The 24,487-nt window shown below is 41.7% G+C and overlaps 1 protein-coding gene across 2 annotated transcripts in view; it reads left to right on the top strand.

Moving 5' to 3' along the window:
* Window positions 1-20,211, top strand: part of WT1 (Wilms tumor 1) — a 62,762-nt gene extending 42,551 nt beyond the window's left edge. Inside the window, exons 6-10 of one of the 2 annotated variants that reach the window (XM_006864866.1) lie at window positions 1,874-1,970; window positions 4,541-4,691; window positions 16,186-16,275; window positions 16,847-16,930; window positions 19,718-20,211. In XM_006864866.1, the coding sequence (XP_006864928.1) occupies window positions 1,874-1,970; window positions 4,541-4,691; window positions 16,186-16,275; window positions 16,847-16,930; window positions 19,718-19,839 (544 nt within the window). In that variant the 3' untranslated portion in view covers window positions 19,840-20,211. Of the gene's footprint in view, window positions 1-1,873; window positions 1,971-4,540; window positions 4,692-16,185; window positions 16,276-16,846; window positions 16,940-19,717 lie in introns of both variants that reach the window. The other variant, XM_006864867.1, reaches the window with a different exon arrangement.
* The last annotated feature ends 4,276 nt before the right edge of the window (window positions 20,212-24,487 follow it).

Here is a 24,487-nt window from a genome sequence, read left to right as displayed (position 1 = left end):
GTATTCTGACTACACTGCCTCTGAGACGGATTTGTTTGTTCTGGTAGAAGTCCACAGTGTAGTCAGTATTCTTTGCCAGCATCATAATTCAAATGCTTCAATTCTTTCTCCTAACTTTTTCATTGCCAGCTTGCACATGCATATGATGTGATTTGAAAATACCATGGTTTGGGTTAGGCACACTTCAGTCATCAAAGTAACATTTGTGCTTTTGAGATTTTAAAGAGGCCTTTTGCGGCAGATTTCCCCAATGCAGTATGTCATTTGATTTCTTGATTGCTGCTTCCATTGTGGTGGTTGTTAAGTGCTGTTGAGTTGGTTTCAGCTCATAGGAACCCTGTCTGTATAGAGTTTCCAAGGTTGAAAAGCCTCATATTTCTACCTAGGGGAATGGCTGGTGGGCTCAAACCACCGACCTTTTGGCTAATAGCCCGGTGCTTATCCTAAAGAACTACCACACTCCTCGTTGTTGTTGTTAAGTGCCACTGAGTTGGTTCCCACTCATAGTGATCCCATATAGGGTTTCTGAGGAATGGCTGGCTGGTGAGCTTGAACTGCTAACCTTGTGGTTCAAATCAACTTTGCAGTCTAGTGCATTAGCCCACAGCACCACACCAGGACGCCACTCTCCCCATAGTCAACCATTAATCTACTTTCTGACTCTGTAGATATGCCTGTTCTGCACATTTTCTATTAATGGAATAATGCAAGTTGTGGTCTTTTGTTACTGATGTCGTTCACTTAATGTTTTCATGTTGTAGTATGTATCAGTACTTGATTCCTTTTTATGGCCAAGTAGTATTCCATTGTGCATGGTATCACAATTTGTTTATCCATTCATCAGTTGATGGACATTTGACTTGTTCCCACTATTCCATTTTTGAATAACATTTCTGTGAACAATTGCAGGTAAGTTTTTTTTTTGTGTGTGTGATGTATATTTTTCATTTCATTTGGATATATACCTACAAGTAGAATTGGTGGGTTACCTCTGTTTTTAACCTTCTGAGGAACTGCCAGATTGCTTTCCAAAGCAGCTGCCCTATTTCATAAAGGGTACTTCTTCCCATCTCCCCATGATAATTCTAGAAGAGTCTGATGTGCTGGCAGCAGAGCAAATTCTCACACTGCCTCACTTGGAAGTAGAACAACTGTAGATCCGATTTCAGCATTTTACCTGAAGGAGAGAATATTTTTATAACAGAACATCCACTTCTTCCAAGTTGTTCATTGCAACATGCCACAACCCTTGGGAATGTTAATTTGGTCCTCAAGCAGGGGGCCAGTCAGTCTAACACAAAATAATTATCCAGTGTCCACTTATGACATGAGTTGTGTACGAGGAGTTAAACTGATCTGGGAAGCTCATCTGTGTGTATGCAATCCCCACTTGTGAGGGCGTGACATCTCTTCTTGTAAGTGTCATCACTTTCCTGGTGTGATCTGGTAAAAACTGAGTCATGAAGTGCTGACAAAAACCCAGTGTACTCGATCGATGTGAAACTTGAGGCATTCGGCTCATTCTTGAGATATATTCACAGCTGTCAGCTCTGTGTTCTGACAGTAAACAACTTTCTGGGAATGAAATTCTGCCACTGTGACGTTTCCCTGCTTGTCTTAGAAAGGCAAAGGCCCAGATAACGTGCTTCAGAGAGCCTGAGGATGAGTGAGGGCTGCCTGGTGGTTTTACTCCAGGACTGAGCAGCTGCCCTACACAGAGCCCTGCTAGAGCCCTGCTTCCCAAGAAACACTGTGGAGGGAGGCAAAAGGCAACTAATCTTTGTCCTTGAGCTTTTTAGAAAACAGATAAATATTTCCAAATGGTAATTCTGAGCCAACCCTGAGTCTTGTTCTCTCTTCCTTGTGTTTGCAGCCACGGCACAGGGTACGACAGTGATAACCATACTACACCCATCCTCTGTGGTGCCCAGTACAGAATACACACTCATGGCGTCTTCAGGGGCATTCAGGTGAGTATTTCGGTGATGCTGTAGCTGGATCGGGAACACACTGCCTTTTTCCCTTCTCAACATCCTTTTTCTGTTTCTTCTTGATGGACCATTTGGCATAGACAAGCCTGTTCTTAATTATAGACTCGGTGATGTCAAGGACCAATCCAATCATCATGGGCCCCCTGACTCACACCAAGATGCTTCCTGCAGAATGTCCTCTTTCCTCTTTCTCTGCTTAATTCACCTTCTCCAGGGAAGGACTGCATGCATAGCTCTGGTATTTGGGCTCATTGGACTTTACTTAATGACCTGGACCCTTGACTTGTAAGAAGATTTACTCTGCATTGTAGAGTGACTAAATGTCCTACCACATGTTGATAATAATAATATCATCTATGACTGAGTGCTGTTTATATTATAGTCTAGGAATTGTGCTGTTTTATACAAGGACTTTTTTTTTTCCCCCCATTATTTCCAAAAGGTCAGTGGTTCAAAACTATCAGTTGCTTGTTGTGAGAAAGATGAAGCCATCTGCTCCTATAAAAATGTAAAGTCTTGGAAACCCTATATAGGGTTGTTATGAGTTGGCATCAACTCACTGGCAGTGAGCTTGGATTTTTTTGTTTATACCAATATGAGATAGGTACAGTAGTTATTATCCCCATGTTGTATAGATGAAGAGACTGATGTTCAGAGACGGGGATGACTTGGACAAAATTCCAGAGCTAGGAAGCTGGGGATCTGAGGTTTATAACAAGTCTGTCTGACTCTACAGCCCTTGTTTTTTAACTAGCATGGTTTACTGCTTCCTGGGGGAGACATAGAACCATGAACATTGAGAGGGAAGAATGTAAAAAAATAAAAAGTTTCCAAGAATTCAGGAAAGTCAGCAGAAGGCCACCTTTGCAGAACTTCTTTTGACTGGTCAGAACTACATTCACTTACCGAAGGTTTGCATTTGTGACTTATGTATGTGACTCAGTAGCTGCAGCATGAGTTCCGGTATTACTTTCACTGGGCTAGTTAGCACCTTAGAAATAAATTGTGTGTGGGCCAGACCCCCCAGGATGTGTGGGACAAGTAGCTCTGAGATGTTCTGATTAATGATTCCAGTAGTGCGTCAGAGTGCAAGAACAGCATGCTCCCTCATCCCAAACCACCCAATGACGAGAAACAAAGGCAAGAATTACAAAATACAGAAACCTGTGGAGGTTCAGAAGTTTATCCAGTCTCTTCCATCAGATACCAGCAAGACCCTAACTGACGTTACCTACTCGATTCTATAGCGCTGCATTTCAGAAGACTTAGAGGAACTGTTAAGTGCTTTCTTTGCCTTCCTGCCCACCAAGCTTGGTTTGTCACACTCAGCTTCATGGCCTCTGGTGAACTCCAGACTGGACAGATGTTGTGTTGCTCTCTCTTCATTTTCTCCCTGAGTAGATTCAGTCAAACACAGCTGGCTCACCATTTGGTTTGTATGCCACTATTTGTCCTGGAAGCTATGGCCTATCAATAGCAAAATTGTATGTCACTATGGTGGGTTTTTTTTTTTTTTTAAGAATGTAACCTCATGATGCAAGCAAGTGTGAAACAGGAGCTATAGCATGGCGTGGGACAGAATGGAAAATAAACAAGGGTGGGAGTCCATTAGGTTAAGATGTGGTTCCAGCTCTTAGCACAAAATAAGGATTTGCTCTTGTGTCAACCATTCACCCTCCTGGGCTCGAGTCACACATCTATAAGTAGGATTCAGTGGCCCCTAAAGCACTTCCAGGGTTTGGGGCGTGTGGTTCAATGATCCTGACATCTGGAAGGGGAGCTTGCTTCTCCATTTGTTTGTAGTTCATTTTCATGGAGGATGGGTAGAATATACACAGATAAAAGGAATTGAGGGAGTGTCTTGTGAGGGGCATGTAAAGCACATGGAAAGGCAGATGGATCCCACAGCATTCTCCAGTGCCAGTGTTAAAAGGATTACACTCAATATATCATCAACCCTTTTTTAAAAATTTCCCCACCATAGATAGAAACTCCAAATTTCAAGAGCTCCTTCTATTTTTACTTACACATGGAGGGTGTGGGCAGTTTGGCACTCCTTCAGTAACCCATATTTTTCCCTGTAATAAAAACATCCCCATCCATTGCAGATTGGGCCCAAGAGCATATGGCTATGTGGTCATGTCTTCAAGTAGGAGGTAATAGATTTGAATCTGAAACTTGGGACTTCCAGTCCTCACTATTTCAAGGGTCAAAGCGGAAAGACAGGATGAACTGAGAATTCTCCCAGTCACCAGCAGTTGTTTTCTAGATGATCTAGGTCAGCAACCTTTACTTCATATAGCAGTATTGGTTGATCAGTATTGATGATGTCAGAGCACTGCATTGTAGAACTTCCTGGTCTATCATCGGCTAGTAATGTCTGCTGTGAGCATCTGGGCTATGTAGGGGAATGGCTTTAGGACAGATATTTGACATTCCTAATTTGGGTGTATTGCAGTGCTCACTTTTCATAGGGCCTGATGTGTGTCTTATCCCCATGTTCCATGTGGTGTGAAGCCTCCTTTTCTCTATTCCCTATCTGCCTATAGGATGTGCGGCGTGTGCCTGGAGTAGCCCCGACTCTTGTCCGGTCGGCATCTGAGACCAGTGAAAAACGTCCCTTTATGTGTGCTTACCCGGGCTGCAATAAGAGATATTTTAAGCTGTCCCATTTACAGATGCACAGCCGGAAGCATACTGGTAAGTGTGTCCACTGTCCAGTCTTGGTTCCTGTGGCCTCTGGGCAGTGGTGGTCCATGTGCTTTTGCTGCAAGTTCTCACACTGATGAGGCCACAGGTGCTGACAGGTCATTTCTGGGATGGAAAGTAGGCTTGGCTTTGCAAGGCTCTAGCCAACGTGATAGAAGAGGCTGCAGGGCCATTTTGCATCCCGACTGGGCATCACCTTTCTTAAAGGAGTCAGTAAACTATGTTGACGAAGAGGCAGGATAGAGAGGTGGGGAAAAGCAAGGGCTGCAGAATTAAAGAAACCTGAGTTTGAATCCTGGTTTGACCACCAAGTGGTCAGAACATGCACAAGTTACTTCATCTCCTTGAACCTACTTTGCTTCTTGGGGAAAATGGAGATGATAAATAAAACAAATTGAATTAAAGGGATTATAAAAATAAAGCACTTGGCAAATGCTGGTGTGCCAATTAAAGCCAGTTGTCATCAAGTTAATTGCAATTCATGGTGACCCCATGTGTGTGAGGAATTTTAGAGGCTGACATTTCAGAAGCAAATCACCAGACCTCTCTTCCTAGGTGCCTCTGGGTGGTTTTGTTCTTCCAACCTTTCAGTTAGCAGCCAAACACATCTACTGTTTGTACCATCTAGAGACTTAGCTGTGTTTGCTGTAGGTAAATGGTAGCTTTACGGTTGTTGTTGTTGTTGTTAGGTGCCATCGAGTTGGTACCGATTCATAGCAACCCTATGCACAACAGGACAAAACACTGCCCGGTCCTGGACCAACTTCAAAATTGTTGCCTCGCTTGAGCCAATTGATGCTGCCACTTTGCCACTGTGGGTCTTCCTCTTTTTCTCTGACCCTCCACCTTACCAAACATGATATCCTTCTCCAGCAACTCGTCCCTTCTGACAATATATCTGAAGTATGAGAGATGAAGTTTGGCCATGCTGGTCTCCAAAGAGCACTGTGGCTACACTTCTCTTAACACAGATCTATTTATTCTTTTGGCAGTGTTATGATTATAATCCCATTAACATCTCTAAAGAAAAGAAGAGCCAGGTGATTTTGAGAGGCTGACAGGTGATGTCATCATAAGATTTAAGAAAAGACAATTCAAAGAAAAAATGTTGGGCTATTAATAATCAACTAGATAGAAATGGGAAAATGAATTATATATTTTATTTTCATATCAATAATAAAAAAGAAAGAAATATGATGATGTTTGATGATATGTCAAGGAAAACTGGGGTTCCCTGCTAGCCCAGAGGTCTGCCTCTAGGAAATAGAAAGAAGGCTTGTCTGATTGTTTGCCCCCTTGAGTATGAACAACCACTTTATAAATGCTTGTGCTTGGCCTGTTGGTACTAGATGGAAGTGTGGTTGGGCCTCCCCATAGGGAAACAGTGCCAAGTCCCTGTTTTCCCTTAGATTAGTGGTGACATTCTTTCTACAGAGAATGGACAGTTTCATTATCATTATTACTTTATTGTGCTGTTGATCTCCAGACTACAGGAATTGGTAAAAATCTTCACTTTCTTTATTTTTGATAGTAATGGTTGGTGTGTAAATTTGAGTAATAGTTATATTAACTCGTCTTCCTTGTAGGTGTATGAATATTATCATGTACTTCATGACAGAGCTTGAAATGTTCTTTTTTTTTTGCAGTTATTTTTCTTTTTAAAATTTTTATTGTGAATTATGTGGTAGTTTACATGGGAGGACATTAGCTTTACATTCATCCTATCTTATTTCGTTTCATTGCAATGATTACAGACCCCTGCATACATCATTAAACAGCCAAAGGGTACACCCCACAAGCCTGCCCCCTGGCCATAAACACACAGACCAGCTCCCTCCTAGAGTCCAGAGTCCCCAGCCACTCCATCTTTCCATGTCATTGTCTCTGCCTCCATCTCTGGCATCGCTGCTTCTCTGGATAGGGTCCCGCACTCTGCTCTTCTCCCTTGATGGACCCAGGATCCTCCACTCCTGGACTGCAAAATTAACCACTCCCCTCCTTTTGCTATAAAACATTTACATTTGCAACACTCACAATCAGTCGTGATAGCAATTATTCACTATTGAATCACAAGAGTCTTATCCCCATCTCCTTTCACCAGGCCCAATCAGACAGGTTGGAAACCACTCAGTGAAGATTCTACCTTCCCCCGTACCCTCTGAAACTAGGCTTCCTCTTGAAAGCTTGTAAGCCAGTCACTTTGTGCCTTTGTAGGCCCCTCCCCCCCATTTTGGGTATTCAATGTCTAAGTTGCCCATCCCTGTTAACCCTGTGTACTGAGGAGGTGGCAATGATCCTCGCTGTAAAGATTCGTTCCCTCTTTTGAGCTACTACATCTACAAGCATAGGTCAAGTTCATCAAATTGTAGTGGATTACTTACTCTTTTTTTCCTCTTCTTTCTTCCTCTAGTTGAGTTCTGGTCATCCAGCCATTGAAGCCAGGTCAAATGGGTACTATCTGCAAGTGTGGGTGTTCTTATGTATCTACCCTCACTTTATATCAGCCAGACCCTTCACTCTCCACTCTAGTCCTCTGTGGCCATGTCCCTGTCCCTGGATCCAGGAGTCCCCAGGTCTTGCCATACTGCTGGCCAACCCTGTCTCAACCCAGGTTGACAGGAGTCTGCTGTATGTGGTCGGGCTTAGCTCACAACTTCATTGCTGTTTTTCCCCCACTTCCCCCTGTCAATGACCAACGTAGTTACCAGCAAGACCACATGCCTGCTTGTGTATTCCCTTTGAATCTTAGTCTTGGAAGAGGGTTTGCCCTGAGGGGATCTGACCTTGATGACTCCCGGGCAAATGACTTTCTTGTTCTTGTAGTATTCAATCAGACTGCCGCTATTGTTTTGATTTTTCCTGCTGGTCTTACTTTCTAGAAGTATCTTCTGTTTCTTCTAGTCATTCCAGGCTGGTCTGCTTTTCCTTTCAGTGGAAATTTCCCACCTCAAAATGTTCTGGATGAGAATCAGGATTCCACCTATGGTCTTATGCAATGCAAAGGCTCCACAGGAAGCCTCCTTGACTGGGCAAGTTCTAGCCTCATTTTAGGTATTCCAAGGAGCTCTGGTAGCATAGTGGTTACAAATCAAGTTGCTAACCTCAGGGTCAGCAGTTCAAAACTACCAGCTGTTCTGCGGGAGAAAGATGAGGCTTTATGCTTCCGTAAACATTTACAGCCTTGGAAACCCTGTATGAGGTCATTATGAGTCTGAACCGACTCCATGGCACATAACAACAATGACAACAACAATCCGTTGTAAGCCAGTGATGGACTTTCAAGCTTTCTGTGGTGATGTTTCTGGCTATTCCTGTCTCTCATTTGTTTTACAATGGTAGGTAAGGGAAACCAAGATTCAAAAGACAGCCAAGTATCTTAACATTATTTCCCCGCTTTTACCCATTCAAACCATGCCTCAATCCCTGTATCCCAGAGCCCTGTTGTTCCAAGGTTGTGCATACATTATCATTTACCTCTGTCCCATTCAGCCCATGCAAACCAACTGTTCTCCCATCTGCCTTGTTCTTTTTTTCCCCTCCCCCTTCTAGTGTATTGTCTCCCCCACCTCCGCACACCAGCACCCAAACTATCCTATGTCTGTTCCCTACTCTGTGCTCCACCTTCCCCTCCCTCCCCTCACCCTACCCCATTCACCTGGGTGTAACCAGCAAATTATTTTTTTTCCCCCCTTTTAGTGTGGGTACTTTTTCTTAATCTTTTACAATAATGGTCCTATGCAGTATTTCTTCTTTTGTGACTGATTAATTTCACTCAGCATAATGTCCTCAAGGTTCATCCATGTTATTCAGTGGCTTACAGCTTCCTTGTTATTCTTCAAGGTAGCATAATATTTCATTATGTGTATGTACCAAAGTTTGTTTACTCATTCTTCTATTGAAGGGTACTTATGCTGTCTCCATCTTTTTGCTATTGTAAACAGTGCTGCTATGAAATTGGTGTGCATATTTCTACTAGTGTTATGGTTCGTATTTCTTGTGGGTAAAATACTAAGTAGAGGAATTGCTGGATCATAAGGTGTCTCTATGAAATGTTCTTTTTGATCATGAATTTGATACCTTACTCTTCAGTTTGGTCATTACTGATAATGACTGTCTGATTCAAAATGTTATATTTTGAACCATTCCATTTTAGCCCACTAATGTCTTTTTATGCAACTCCATTTCATTTTTGATAATTTCCAGTTCTCCTGGGATGACTCAGGAGACACATTTAGCAAAGTTGTAGATGTTGAAGGAGCCCTGGTGTTACTGTAGGATAAGCACTGGACTGCTGATAGCAAGGTCGGAAGTTCAAATCCATTGGCCACCCCTCAGGAGAAAGATGAGGCTTTATGCTCCCGTAAAGATTTACAGTCTTGGAAACTCTACATAAGGTCAATATGAATCCAAATCAACTCAGTGACAATCAGTTTGGTTTGGTTTGTTGCTGTTGTTAAGTCCCATCGAGTCAGTTCCGACTCATACAAATCCTGGATAGGGTTTCTGAGGATTGACTGCCAAGCTGGTGGTTCAAACTAACCTGGTGGTACAGTGCTTTATTCTACAGTGCCACACTAGGACTGGTTTTAGTATACTTTGCATATTTTGTATATACCATGCTCTGATTATTAATGGATGTTTTTAGCTGTTTCTTCTCTTTTTTGAGTTATGCCACAAGAGCAAGTGAAGGTCCCCAAAAGTATTTATCATTGACATCATCCAAGCAACTCTTCTTTGAGGAGGAAGCTCGTCTGCAGTTGTATTTTGAGCGCAATGTGAAGTTGATCAAACACGCAATCAAGATGCATTGATAATTACTGGCGATTGGAATGTGAACGTCAGAAACAAAGCAAGAGGGTTGGTAGTTGGACAGTAATGGCCATGGTAATAGAGATCACATGATAAATTCTTTGCAATGACTTATTCATTATAAATGCCTTTTCAACAACATAAATGGTGAATGATATACATGGACCTAACCAGATGAAATACACAGGAATCAAGTTGTCTACATCTGTGGAAAGAGATGATGCAAAGTGCAATATCATCAGTCAAACAAATCCAGGGGCCAATTGTGAAACAGATCATCAATTGCTCATATGCAATCTCCACTTAGAGCTGAAGAAAATTAAAACAAGTTTCCAGGTGCCACAATACAATCTTTCAGACACTCTACCTTAATCGAGAAACCCTCTCAAAAATAGAACTGAACTCTAATGATCAAAAGCCAGGAAAGTTATGGGATGACATGAAGAATAGCATACATAAAGTAGAAAGTCATTTAAAATACAGGAAAGAAAGAAACAACTGAAATGAATGTCAGAAGAGACTCTGGAACTTGCTCTTGAATATAGAGTAGCTAAAGCAAATTTAAGAAAAACTAAGACGTCAAAGAGCTGAACAGAAGATTTCAAGGGGTGGCTCTGGAAGACACAGTCAGGTCTTACACTGCAACAGTATACGAAGAGCTGGAGTTAGTAAACCCAATGGTAAGAACATAGTCAAGATTTTTCAAACAAATAACGAGAAAATATTCAAGGCTCAACATGCTGCAAACACAAGGTTCACAGTTCAAACCCACCAGCTGCTTCTTGGAAACCCTATAAAGGTTCGCTGTGAGTTGGAGTCAACTTGACAACACTTTAACAACAACAACGGGAAAAATAAGGAGCCTGGTATGGCACTGTAAGGTAAGCACTGGACTGCTAACCACAAGACTGACAGTTCAAGTCTACCAACCACTCTTGGAAATGCTATACAGGGTCATTATGAGCCAGAACTGACTTGATGGCACGTAAAATATAAAACAATTCAAGAAGCATCAAAAAAAAAAAAAAAAGGAAGAAATACACAGAGTCACTATATCAAAAAAACTGGTTGATGTTCTGTCATTTCAAGACAATGGCGTATGATCAAGAATTGATGTTGAAGGAAGAACTGGTAAAAATGAACGCAGGGTTTCAGTAATTGATGTAATACTAACTGAGATGTTTCAACAATGTTCCAGCAAGGCTGGAAGCACTCACTCATCTATGCCAAGAAATTTGAAAGACAGCTATCTAGCCAACTGACTGGAAGAGATTCATATTTGTACCCATCCTAATGAAGGATGATCCAACAGAATGTTGAAATTATTGAATAATAACATTCATAATACACACAAGTAAAATCTTCCTGAAAATAATTAAAAATGGTTACAGAGTACCTTGACAGGGCACTATCAGACATCCAGGACAGATTCAGTAGGGGATATGATGTCAGATAGATCTTTGCTGAAAGTCACAAAAACTAGAAAAATATCTGAGTGTTTATTGATTATGCAAAAGCATTCGACAGTGTGAATCGAATAACACATTATGGATAACATTACAAATGGGAATTCCAGAACACTTAATGAACCTGTACATAGACCGAGAGGCAGTTGATCAAACAGAACAAGTGGAGAGGAAGTGGTTTAAAACAGGAAAGGTGTGCATCAGCGTTGCACCCTTTCACTGCAGCAATTCAGTTTATGTACTGAGAAAATAATTTAATAAGATGGACTCTAGGAAGAAGAACATGACATCAGGATTAGAGAAAGCTTTATTAACAATTTGCCATATTACATGTCACAACCTTGCTTTCTTAAAGTGAAGAAGACTTGAAGCACTTAATGATGAAGAGCGTGATAAAGACAAAGCCTTCAGTATGGATCTGTTGTTGTTGTTAAGTGCTATTGAGTCAGTCCTGATTCATAGCGACCCTGTATAGGGTTTTCAAGGAGTTTGAACCACCAACCTTGAGGTTCAAACTGACCTTGTGGTTCAGTGTTTTATCCCATAGCACCACAATCGCATCTCAACATAAAACAAAACTCCCCACAACTGGACCAATAAGCAACATCATTATAGATGGAGAAAAGATAGAAATTATCAAAGATTTTGCTTGACTTGGAGCCATTATCATCACCCATGGAAGCAGCAGTGAAGAAATCAAATGACATGTTGCGTTGCGCAATTATACTGCAAAAGGCTTCTTTAAAGTGTTGAAAAGCAAAGATGTCACTGTGAGGATTAGGCAAATCTGACTCCCTAGCTATGGTATTTTCATTATAGAACCAGGACTCTTCTCATATGCATAAGAAAGCTGGACAATGAATAAAGGAGAATGAAGAAAAATGGATGCATTTGAATTATGTTGTTGGCAAACAATATTTAATATAACATGGGGCTGCCAGAAGAAAGAACAAATCTATCTTAAAAGAAGTATACTCCTTAGAAGTGAGGATGGGGAAACTTCATCTCACATATATTGGGTATGTCATTAGGAGGTACCCATCCTTGGAAAAGGACATTATGCTTGGTAGAGTCAGAGAAAAGGACAAAGATCCTTAATGAGATAGGTTATTGACACCGTGGCTGCAACAATGGGCTCATTGTTGTGAAGATGGTATTGGCTAGACAGTGTTTCTTAAAGAAAAAGTTGTCTTAGAGAGGAGCAGGTTTCTTAGAAGAGAAGGTTTCTTAGAGGAGAAAGGGCTTGGGTTAACCATTCAAGGACTGGCAAAGTCATCATTGTTCATCAGATCTCTATGAGTTGGAATCAACTTGATGGCACTTAACAACAGCTGCTGATTTTGGTGTTGGGAAGCTAGACAAGCAAGCAAGTTGCTTTCCATTCTTATTGAGATCATTCGATTTGCTAATTCATCCTGTCTAGAGGACATAATTCTGGCTTAAACCTGAGTTTTGCCCTCAGTACGACCATATCCTTTGAGGCTAATGACGAGAGAACCTGTGGCATTTCATATTTTCACATAATACCCTAAGTGAGATCTTTTGAAAAATATATGTTAAGGTTTTTAGGAAAATTGTTGTTGTTGTTGTTATGTGCTGTGGAGTCGGTTCTGATTCCTAGTGACCCTGTCCAGGGCTTCCGAGGCTGTGAACCTTTACAGGAGCAGAAAGTTTCATCTTTCTCCCGCGGAACAGCTAGTAGTTTCGAACTGCTGACCCTGAGGTTAGCAGCCCAATTCGTAAACACTATGCTACCAGAGCTCCTTTTTAGGAAAATGATAAATCAAAACTCTGCCTGGAAAAAAAAAAAGTGAATTCCTTGAGGAAATATGGTTGTCAAGATTTCTGATAGGAAGGAGGCACATAGAAAGCAGTGATTTAGAAGTCTGGGTGAAGAGGGTCACTGGCCATGTAGCCAAGGCCCCCAGATCCTTTGGCGCCTTTAAGAAGCTCTTTCTTGCAGGAGATGAGGACAGGCTGGTATTTGAAATTCTGCAACCCTCTTGAAACAATACAATGTTTTATTAAAAACAATATAAACTATTATACTCAGTACTTTATATAACTTTCTACCTTTCATGCTATCTGCATACATTATTTTATCTGACAAATAATAATGGTCAAATGGGTAGAGCATTATAGAACCAGGACTCAAAGTTATACCTTTTAACTCCTTGTCACAGTCCCCTTTTTCTAAGAGTTTATGGTCTGGTTGGATCTAGGATATGCACAAATGAAAAGAGACTTTGTTGTTGTTAAATGCAGCCGAGTCAGTTCTGACCCATAGTAACCCTGTGTAAGATTGCTGAGGAGCGACTGGTGAGCTTGAACTGCCGACCTTGTGGTTTAAATCAACTGCAGTTCTGCACATTAACCCACAGCACCACACCGGGACTCCGAAAAGAGACTAAAGTAACATTAACATATTCTTGGTGGTGGTGCCATCGAGTCATTTCTGACTCATAGCAACCCTTTAAAGGGTTTCTGAGGAGCAGCTGAACTTCTGTTCTTGCTGTTAGTGTTGTTGTTGTTGTTGTTAGGTGCCATCGAGTCGGTACCGACCCATAGCGACCTTATGCACAGCAGAACGAAACACTGCCCCTTCCTGGGCCAACCTCACTACTGTTGCCACACTTGAGTCCATCTCGTTGGCGGTCTACTGTTAGGTTAGTAGTTCAGTGTTTATCCTACAGCACCACACCAGAGCCCACTCAACAAGTTGGTTCCAACTCATAGCGACTCTGTATAGGGTTTCCAAGAAGTGGCTGGTGTGTTTGAACCACTGACCTTGTGGTTAGCAGTCCAGTGCTTCTCCTATAGCATGACACCAGGACCCATTCATTAATAAAAATCTAAATAAGAAGCTGGAAATGCTGAGAAGAGGAGTTTGGAGGGTATTGATTTGAGCTAGTCATCTGAAAATATTTCTCAGAGGAGCAGGGGTTTGGGTTAACCATTGAAGGAATGGCAAGATCAAGCAAAGGAAGTAAAGGATGAGCAGAAATGGAAAGAAAGAAAAGAACCGAATTGGAGTAGTTGTCTTCTCCAGATTGTAGAGATGAAGCTTGAGAGAACTGGGCTGGATCTATAGTTAAGAAAAAGCCCTGCCTTTAAGAGTTTCCAGCTGAAAAAGACCTTGATACCGCTTATCATATTAGGAGAGGTCCTATAATAAATACTGTAATAAATAAAGAGGTTTATATCTGAACATGAAGTTTCCAAGAAGGCATTGCAAAGGAAGTGGCGTTTGTGAAGGGTAGAAGGCCTCTTGATGGGTAGAAATGTGGTGATCATGATGAAGGGAATTTAGGGTGGAGTCAGTAGTGAGAACTCTTAGGGACTGGTGAGAGTGAAGAGCAGCAAGAATACAGATTGATCAGAAAAATAGAGGAGGTTATAAGGCTGCAAAGTTAACTAGGGGCAGGGGCTACCCTGCAACCCCAAGACCTGACTGATCCTGGGATGGCTGTCTCCCCATCCCGTAATTCTGGTGACTCAGAATTTTCATAAGAAGATGGGAAGGTCCTGGGGTTACTTGGTGCGCTTGGGCTCCATTCCCAGTATTTGGCTGAACTTTCTTTAAAGAGGGCAGGGTGGGGTTTCTCCACTCAGACAGGAGGTTGTGAAATCACCCCAATATATTCTCTCTGATAAGGTAGTGGTGGACCGCATCAAGTGACACTGTCATACGGGGTGACATCAAAATGACTGTCTATAAAAGTTTTATGCAGTGTTACAGCAGATATTTATTTTCATGAAAATATCCCTGTTGTTAGTTAGAACAACAAAAATATTTTTTGTCAGCCCATCTTAGATGTATCAATATATTTACATAACTAAAACACTAGGCTAATTTATTTTCTGACTTTGCAATGCATTCTTCTAGTCAGAACTGTTAGTATCACCCAATTACCATAAAGCATTGAATCATGTGTTTTGTCTGCACTTGCTACAAGCACATGCTGTTGATTGCTGCTGGTATTTGTACATCTTATTTTGCCAAAACTTCTGGGATTTTAGCTGCAGTATTGTAGTAGTTATTATTTGTCAATCTATGTCATTAGTCTTTTGGACAATGAAGTAGTTATTAAAGAAAATATGGATAAAAATCAAAAAAGACTTCCTCTTGGTTACTAATAATGTTGTAACTAAGAATTCAATGTAGACAGAGTTCATAAAACAATTTTGTTAGGATTCATGCAATGTAAGAGATACTGTATTTAAGTAATTCACAATGATGCTTAACCCACATTATTCTAAAAATAAAATGGATAATACACCTTACTAAGGAACAGGGTCTCTATGGGTCAAAATCGACTTGATGGCACTTGACAACAACAACAAGGATTCTATCTGGCCTGGTTAGGGAGGAGATCCATGAGGACCATGACACCAGGAGCTACTACACTGGGTGACACAAACCCCAGGGATTGGCTCCAAGCCACATCAGTTTCAGAATAGATACCCCAGACTCTACCTACAAATTAAGACTTGTGTGGTTTACTATTTGTCATTGTGCTGTTAGGATAAGCACTGGACTACAAACCGTAAAGTCAGTGGTTCAAACCCACCCGCCACTCTTCAGAAACTCTATACAGGGTTGCTATGAGTCAGAACGAACTCCATGGCACTTAGCCACAGCAACAATGTTTTCTGAGTACCCCTTCCCTGCTAGGCATTGGGGTAAGCCTTTTACATGGAATCTATGGTTTATTTAATCTACTCATAAATCCTTTGAAGTGATTATTGATCTCATTTCTCAACAAGGTAACTACATCTCATCCAGCAGTTCAGTGGCAGAGCTGGAGTTGTTAACTCGAGTGTCAGACGCTTAACTCATCTAAGAGATCCTGCTGACTTTTAACTGTGAGACTAGGGACCATCCTTGTTCACCTAGCACCCGCCCCCTGTTCTGTACCCATTATCCATGAGCAGATGTACTAAAAAATATGCCTCCCAAACCAGTTGCTGTTGACTCAATTCTGACTATCCCCATGTGTGTCAGCGTATAACTATACCCCATAGAATTTCCACCATGATTAAGCAAGTGTGTTAATCATTTACGCCACCCAGGAATGTATATATTGCTCCTCAGAAACCCTACACAGGGTCGCTACGAGTCGGAACTGACTCAACGGCACTTAACAACAACTACGACGAGGACCTCATTTCCAGTAACATTTTCAAATAGAGTATGTGTCTTCCCTAAGGTGAGAAACCATACCAGTGTGACTTCAAAGACTGTGAGCGAAGGTTTTCTCGTTCAGACCAGCTCAAAAGACACCAAAGAAGACACACAGGTTTGTCGGTTTGCTTCTCATTGCTGACAGTTCTGGTCCCTTGGGGTAGGGTTGATTGTATTGTTCTTATTTAAAAATACAGACGAGTGGGTCAGCCATTTGTTCAATTTTTCCAATATATAATTTTTTATTTCTGGGGATTTTTCTTCTGTTAAAAAAAGAAAGGAAGGAAAGAAAAACCCCACATTTTTCCTCAAACCACAGGACAATGAATTTCCATTTGCAATGTTCTGAAAGATACAATAGGCATCAGTAAAGAACAAAGGTGGTGGAGAGCAGAATCCAGTTCAGAGCATGTGATTCACTTTTTCTGCCTCTGATACAGCTGAGACATCCCAGCTGGTGAGAAGCTGGACTTTTGAGGTTAAAGAATGGTGGTTCCAAGTTAGAAACACGTCCTCAAAGATTTCTGTGCTGGGCCTGGAGTTTGGGGGAAATGGAAGGGTGTCGCAGATGCGCCAAACATTGCCAAAAATTCTTGGGTCCTCAGACTAGAGGGAATCAGGCCTCGTGGACTTCACTGTACCTCTGCATTGTTAGGGCTGTGGCTAGATCTTGTCTGTCCATTTAGGTGTGAAACCATTCCAATGTAAAACTTGTCAGCGAAAGTTCTCCCGCTCCGACCATCTGAAGACCCACACCAGGACTCATACAGGTAAAACAAGTGCGTAAACTTTTCTTCACATTTATTTTTCATTATTTTTTTTTAACTAATGTTGTATGAAGTTGTCTGTGAGCGATTGGGAAAAAAAGACTAATATAAAAGTTCTAGACAGGTTTAGACTCAGTTGAGGGAAATAGTAGTAGATGCTACTTTTAAATGATAAATGCTAACTTTTTTTTTTTAAAGAAGGGGTTGGGGGAGAACACAGCAGGAAAGATATGTAAATGAAACTCTTTGTGAGTGTAGGTAGGCAGCTACCTACCACCTACTGTCCTCAATTAGTTGAATGACATTTTTTATCACTCAGTTTGATAGTCATTAGGCTTCCAAAAACAAACAAATCCAGAAATTCTAGCAAGCCAAAATTTGTTCTCCTGGTAACTCAACTTTTCTTGACACTGTTTTCAGAGAGCTGAATCCTTGCTCTGCTGAAAGTTAATGCCCAAGGATCAGCCATGGGTTCTGCCAAACAAATATTAGTATCTTGATATTATTTCCTTCATACTGCACTAGACCACAAGGTCAGTAGTTCAAACCCACCAGTCATTCCTTGGAAACCTCATACAGGGTGGCTATGAGTCGAAATCGACTCAACTGCACCTAACAATAACAACAGACTAGAATAGTCACTCCCTAGCTGCTGAGTGTTTCAGCTTCTCTGAAGGCTGGTGTGATTCATAATGAAAATAGCACCGCTTTGTTGCATACTTTATGGATTTCTAAAAAGGACCGTTGCTTAGGATATCTCATTTTATTTTTACAACATCCTTGTAAGAAGAGTTGGGTAGGCATGTTTTATCCCTGTTTTACAGATGAGGAGACTGAGGCATGTAGTGATTTAATAAAAGTCAAAAAGCTAGTAAGTAGCAAACCCAGTTCTGTCTGCTCCCAGCCCACCATCTCCCACTGCCTTCTTTGCTGGAGAAAGAACGTGGTTCATCCAGAAGTCCAGGAAGGAGAGAGGCTGAAGAAGAGAGCCAAAGTCAACCAAGCCAAATGCCATTGAGAGACCGAGAAGGATGAAGATCAAGAAACTAAAGGGTTGGGGTTTGCCCATTAAAATAGAGAAGACTTTTGCCAGCCAGCTCAGCTGGAGGTTGGGTGGGGAGTACAGGAACTGTGAGTGGGAGGCAATGACAAATAATGATATTATAAGTACCTGCCCACTCCCAGGTTGAGGACAACCTCAATAGTCTGAGCCCATGACAGAGCTTGTGTCTTGTTCCCCTATCTAGGTGCCTTTGGTGTTGCATATGTCACTTTTTAAATTTAGTTCTGAGATCACAAGTTTGTAAGAAAAAGTTATCATCCCTGTGTCCCCTATGTATCTGCATAGGAGCAGAGTGACCTATGCCACCAGGAGACTGATATTATATTTAATTGCCTCCAGTTCTGACCCAGCATGTTCCTGGAACATTCTTCAGGGCTTATCCTGACCAGTAGTTCTCAGAGAAGGTCTGGGACCACACACAATACCCTGAGAAGACCCTCCAGGTGGCACTGGGGTTGGTTCCTATGGCATTTTAATTTAAGATAAATCTATAGCTGTATCCCCATTATGGTTAGACCTGTGAGGTATGATGCAGGAAAAGCTTGGACTGTAAAATTAGATAAATCTGAATTTGAGTCCTGCGTGGGTCTGCCTTTCCCCAGATGTCCAGCCTCACCTATTGAGTGGTGACAATAATGCTTCTCTCACAGGGCTCTTGTAAGGATAACGTGAGATAATGTGTACATGATAACGAGAACAAGGCTTGGCATACATTAGGCACTTAATAAATACTAACAGCTTTCCCTGGAGTCCTGGTGTGGTGCTGTGGGTTAAGGCGCTGGACTGCAAAGTCAGTTTAAACTGCACGGTCAGTAGTTCAAGCTCACCAGCTGCTCCTCAGAAACCCTATTCAAGGTTGCTATGAGTCAAAACCGACTCGATGGCACTTAACAACAACTCTATATTCCCTATAGAGAATGAGGCTTGGCGGGGACTTCTGAGGGCCCCATAGATAGAAACTCCTTTTAATCTTTTGACAAATTTGTTAAAAATCTCAAACCCTGGCCTCAGCTAGAATCTTCGATCTGACAAAGATTATACACTAAGAGCCCTGTTGGTGCTGTAGGATAAGCACTGGACTGCTAACTGCAAGGTTGGCAGTTCAAACTCAGCAGCCACTCCTTGGAAACGGTACAGGGTCACTATGAGTCGGAAGCGACTCAATGGCACTTTAACAATACTTGAAGGTAACAGAAAACAAATAACAAGTTCAATTGGAATCAGTCTTTAAAACCCATCCCAACCAGAGTATCATCTATATTTGCATTAAAGCCCAAGCCACATTTAAAGTACTAGACAGTGATCAGTCAGTGATATTTGAGGTGGTGATCCTGAGACCCTTGCAGCCCAGTTAAACTCAATTCCCTATTTACTGAGGCAGTGAAGGGGGAAATTTTACACAGCAGAGGTTGAGGCCAATTTTTTTCTCTCCTTAGGTAACTATGAATATGTAGTAGGTATTTCCACTAATTAGACGCCTTCCTTCTCTCCCATTTGCTAAGACTTCTGACTTAGTAAAACCTTCCCATTTTCACAATATTTCAATGCTTAAAGGAGTCCCAGAGGTACTGCCATTGCAAGGCTGCCTGTGTTGTGAGCCCAGTTCAATAGTGTTAGGAATCTGGAGTAGTGGGTGCCCTGTGGTGGTTTAACTCAGGCCTTTGATGATTGGATTTGTGCCCTGACTTTCTGTTGCAAGTGTTTCTGACTGGTGATTGTATCAACAGGTGAAAAGCCCTTCAGCTGTCGGTGGCCCAGTTGTCAGAAAAAGTTTGCCCGGTCAGATGAATTAGTTCGTCATCACAACATGCATCAGAGAAACATGACCAAACTCCAGCTGGCGCTCTAAGGGCTCTAACACAGAGACAGATCTGTGTCCCAGGCAGACTGTGTGAACTGCTTTCAAATCTGACTTTAAAGTCTCTCCTCACTCACCTCTCTTAAGAAAGAACTGCAGTTGACCTTCTTCATCCAATTTCCAGATCCCGGTACTACTGGATCCTACCAGGTTTGCCCAGAGGCAGTTGGTCTCTGCTTTGCTGACTTTTAGTTGACTCCATAAAGCCCTGGTGAAGTGGCTAATGATGTCCAGTTAGTTAAAAGCCCATCATGCTTAGGTCTGGGTTTTCACTGTAAGAAGAACCATCGTTGATAATGTTCCTTGCTCTTCCTTTAACATGCATTTTTAGTAGGAATGGAGTCATTGTACCATTCTCCATCACAGAATATTTATAGGCCAGGGCATGGGTATGTGTCTGCTAATGTAAACTTTGTCATGGTTTCCATTTACTAACAGCAACAGTAAGAAATAAATCAGAGCGCAAGGCATTGCTGCGAGTCTCGTCTGACATTCCAGAGGTCAGGCAGACTGCTAACCTGGAAGGCAGGATGTAGTTCTAACAGGCAACTTTTAAAGCCCATATGTTTCAAGCAGCTGAAAAAAGAATTAGAATTATCCAGTACTTCTGTATAGAAATCTGAAAAAAAATCTGACCATTCAGATAATTCCATTTTAACAGCACAATCCTCCTAAAAAACTGTGCTTGAAGATCTAAGATTTTGTTTTGTGTTTTATTTTTGTCTGTTTTTAGGGGGGTGGGGGTGGGGGTGTATTCATTTGCATCTTCAATGATGTGAATATCTCCTGACACAAGGAAGTGGAATTCATTTGCATCATTTGGGGTATCCTGGCTTTAAGTTGTAAAAATTTAAATGACTCTAAAGAAAATAAGAGTTGGCCCAGGAAACCACTGCTGACACTATTCTTAAAGTAACTTAAGTAAACATTGGGACTACAAGTATATATGGGGAAAAAAATGAGATTTACTAGTGTGAGGAAATCCATTGTTTAAAGGTGGTTGGGTGTGTGTGTGTGTGTGGTTTGTGTTTTGTTTTGTTTTTAAGGACTGTATTATTTACTATTGCTTGAAATGATTATGTAAATATATATATCTGATAATGATTTGCTCTTCGGTAACTAAAGTTAGAAAATGTATAAACTTTAGATGCATCACTGTTTGGGTGTTGATCTTTACAGCATATTGATGATAACACTAAAAATGTAACCTGCATTTTTCACTTTGCTCTCAATTAAAGTTCGTTCAAAAGGAAAGTGACAAGTTCTATCAGCTGTATTGTGTCATGACAAGAGTTAGATTTCCAATGCCTGGGCCAGTTGAGCCTCTTTTAAACAAACAGGTAAGAAGGTGCCACCATCGATGGTCACTAGAAAACCAATGCATGTCCTAACCACAATTTATTTCTCTCTGTCGAATCACGGTGCGGAATTACACATTCATAAAGGGTCGCTATGGGTAGGAACCAACTCAACAGCACTTAACAACAATAAACACCACTAGGGAATTCTGCATCCAGAATGGAGCAGAGAGTACTGCCTTCAAGTTGGATATGAAGTGATTGATTGTGTTCTTGCTGTGGTTGGATGGGGTGGTGGGAATTGTGTTTAAGAGTTTTATTTTAATCAGGTTACCATGACAAGACATCACTTCTTATTCCAGAGAAACAAAACAGAATAGGAAGATGCCCATGAGAATTGATTGATCTTTTGAAAAGTTCACCACTACATCATTGGGATCAGGAGGGCATAAATTGAACACCTAGTACAACTGAATTTACAACTGTAGTTGCTATAAATCAGCTCAGCCCCTTTAGGGCAGCCGAGTGTGAAAGTAAAAGTGCATTATCTATAAACTTTAAACTCTCTCTCTGGTTCTGGTATATGGCTTAGCAATTGTAAATAATGAGATTAATTTGGGATTTGGGGCAATCCCTCTCAGGCCTGATGCCTTGGAGCCTGCATCCAGTTTGGATTCATTTCTTCATTTAAAATGTATTTTCAACCAAGGAAGCTCAACCACTGAAACTATTTTTCACACTGAATGCAGCTCAAAATTAGGGCAGTACAAAGCCAGCCAGCGTCCTGAGGCCCCCTCTTACTTTGCATCTGGCTCTTGCATCACTGTTAATTATAGCAAGTCTGGTGACTCATTTCTATCAGCCGTTTTTTATCTTTTCCTGCCAGAAGACGACATTTCTCTGGAGAAGCTCAGGACAAGCATGGCAAACGTCAACGAGTCAGAGAGCACTGCGTTTCACAACAAAAGCACAGCTTCACGATCAAGACCAGAGATGTTCAGAAGGCCTCAGCAGTTTAACTTGCATTGAAGGTCATGGGCTTTGGAAAGCAGAGCAACCTGGGTTCCAATCCTAAATCTCCAGGTTTCTCTTCTGTGGAGTGGTGATGAAACAATGCTGCCTGATAGGATTGGAGTAAAAATTAAATGAAAAAAAATATATATATGAAGGCATCTTTTTCTCAGATGCTTTTGAATGGGTTCTGACTTATGGTGAGCCCACATGACAGACAGAGCAGGATTTTCAATGGCTGGTTTGTAAGAAGTAGATCACCAAGACCTTTTTTTCTAGGATCCTCTGGATGAACTCAAATCTCCAGCCTTTTGGTGAGCAGTCAAGTGTGTAAACTATATACACCACCCAGGAACATGTAGCAAATGTTCTAGCTAGAAAGATTATTACCAAGAATTCAACTGCTAATTTCCTTTACCTCCCTAATGGCCCATCTTGTGGTATGATCAGTCTCTCTTCACAAATTAGCTCTGCAAAATGACACACAAATCTGTTCCCTCTATCCCAAACTGAGAGGACCCCTAATGAGATGGATTGGCCAAGTGGCAGCATTGATGGACTCAAGTGTGGCAGCGGTAGTGAGGTTGGCCCAGGATCAGACATTGTTTCATTCTGCTGTGAGTCAGTTCCGACTCGATGGCACCTGACAACAACAACATCCCAAACAAGAATTAAGGTACAATACGTCTTCTTGCCACCTCTTTCAACAGACCACCACTTATGCTTGCTTTGTATCTTTTGCAAAGCACTAGGTGAGAACTGAGTGTGTATTTCTGAGATTCATGGCATTCATCAATGACAGACTGGCAGGACTCAGTTGGTGACAGTAGATCAATAGTTGTTCTCTGTGGTCTAGGATGCAGGCTGTAGGAGGAGCAATGGCTGAAATGGGTATCTCTTCCATCTTGCTTTTTCTGCTGTATACCTGGTCCAGTCTGTGGCTCGATATTCTTAAAAGGCTGCCTCCTTGTTGGATCGTCCCATACTATTCCAGTTATATGATCCTCTAGTTTCTGAACTTTTGTAGCACTCAGAGTAAAACCAACCTAATTGCTGTCAAGTTGACTCTCACTAAGGGTGGCTCCATGTGTATAAGAGTAGAGCTATGATCTAGTGTTTTCAATAGTTGATTTTCAAGAAGTAGATCAACAGGCCTTTTGAGTTGGCTCTGTGTGGATTTGAACGAGAACCACCAGCCTCTTGTGTAGCAGTTGAGTGCATTAACCATTTGTACTACCCTGTGACTAACATTCAGAGTATGTAGCATGAAATAATACCTTATGTTGGTGAAGTGCTTTCCCATCATCTTTGATCTTTAGGATAATCTTGTAAGGGAGAGTAAGCATCATTATCCCCACTTTATAGATGAGGAAACTGAGGCTCAGTGGAAATAAGTGTCTTAGGAAATAAATGCCTTGGACTCTGGTCTGTGGTGTCAAATTTTCCTACCAAAACCTCATGCCTGTTATGTAGACTTACATTCTGTTTCATTGTTTCACATATATAAAACCTACCTTCCCACCCAGAATGTGAGCTTCCAGGGAAGAGGCATGGCTGCTTCTCCCTTTCCTTTGTTACCCACATCAAGAAATCTGAAACATTAATTCCCCTAGAGTTTACTTGGAGAATTCTTAATATTGGAATTCAGAAATTCTGGGGCAGGGCCTGTATTCTGCATTTCTAACAATCTCCCAGAAGACACCTAGCCTTCTGGCATGTGGATGCCACTTTTCCTAACATGCTTACAAGGCAGTCTTCTCAGTTACCTGCTGAAAGATGACTGATGAGTTCTGCACTGAAGACCCTGCCCTTGAGAGTAGCTGATAAAGATGGCTCAGGGCTGTACCATGAGGATCCATAGGACCACTGAAGTTTGAATGCCCCAAGAACTGCAGGTGTGGACCCAGGTGAATTCATCCACACAGTGGTCTGATTTCAAGCAGTCTGCCCAGCCTCTGTCAGTAACTGTCCACAAGCCAAGTGACTTGGCCAGGTAAGATGGAGTGCAGTGGATTCTCAGACTGCAATTCACATAGTTAAACATTTTGGAGCAGGTCTCTGTCTCCCTGGTATTCTGTGTTTCGTCCTCTACAAACAGAAGTAAGTCTGGCAGTTTTGGGGAGGATTTCTTCCCTATGAGGCAGCAGCTTTACTGTGGTGGTTGTTGTTAGGTGCCATCGAGTCGGTACCGACTCATAGCGACCCTGTGCACAGCAGAACAAAACACTGCCAGATCCTCACTACTGTTGCCAACCTCACTACTGTTGCCACACTTGAGTCCATCGATGCTGCCACTTGGCCAATCCATCTCATTGGGGGTCTTCCTCTTT

This window comes from Chrysochloris asiatica, unplaced genomic scaffold (genome assembly GCF_000296735.1).
Source record: "Chrysochloris asiatica unplaced genomic scaffold, ChrAsi1.0 scaffold00072, whole genome shotgun sequence".
Taxonomy (NCBI): domain Eukaryota; kingdom Metazoa; phylum Chordata; class Mammalia; order Afrosoricida; family Chrysochloridae; genus Chrysochloris; species Chrysochloris asiatica.
This window is presented reverse-complemented; position numbering and strand designations above follow the sequence as displayed.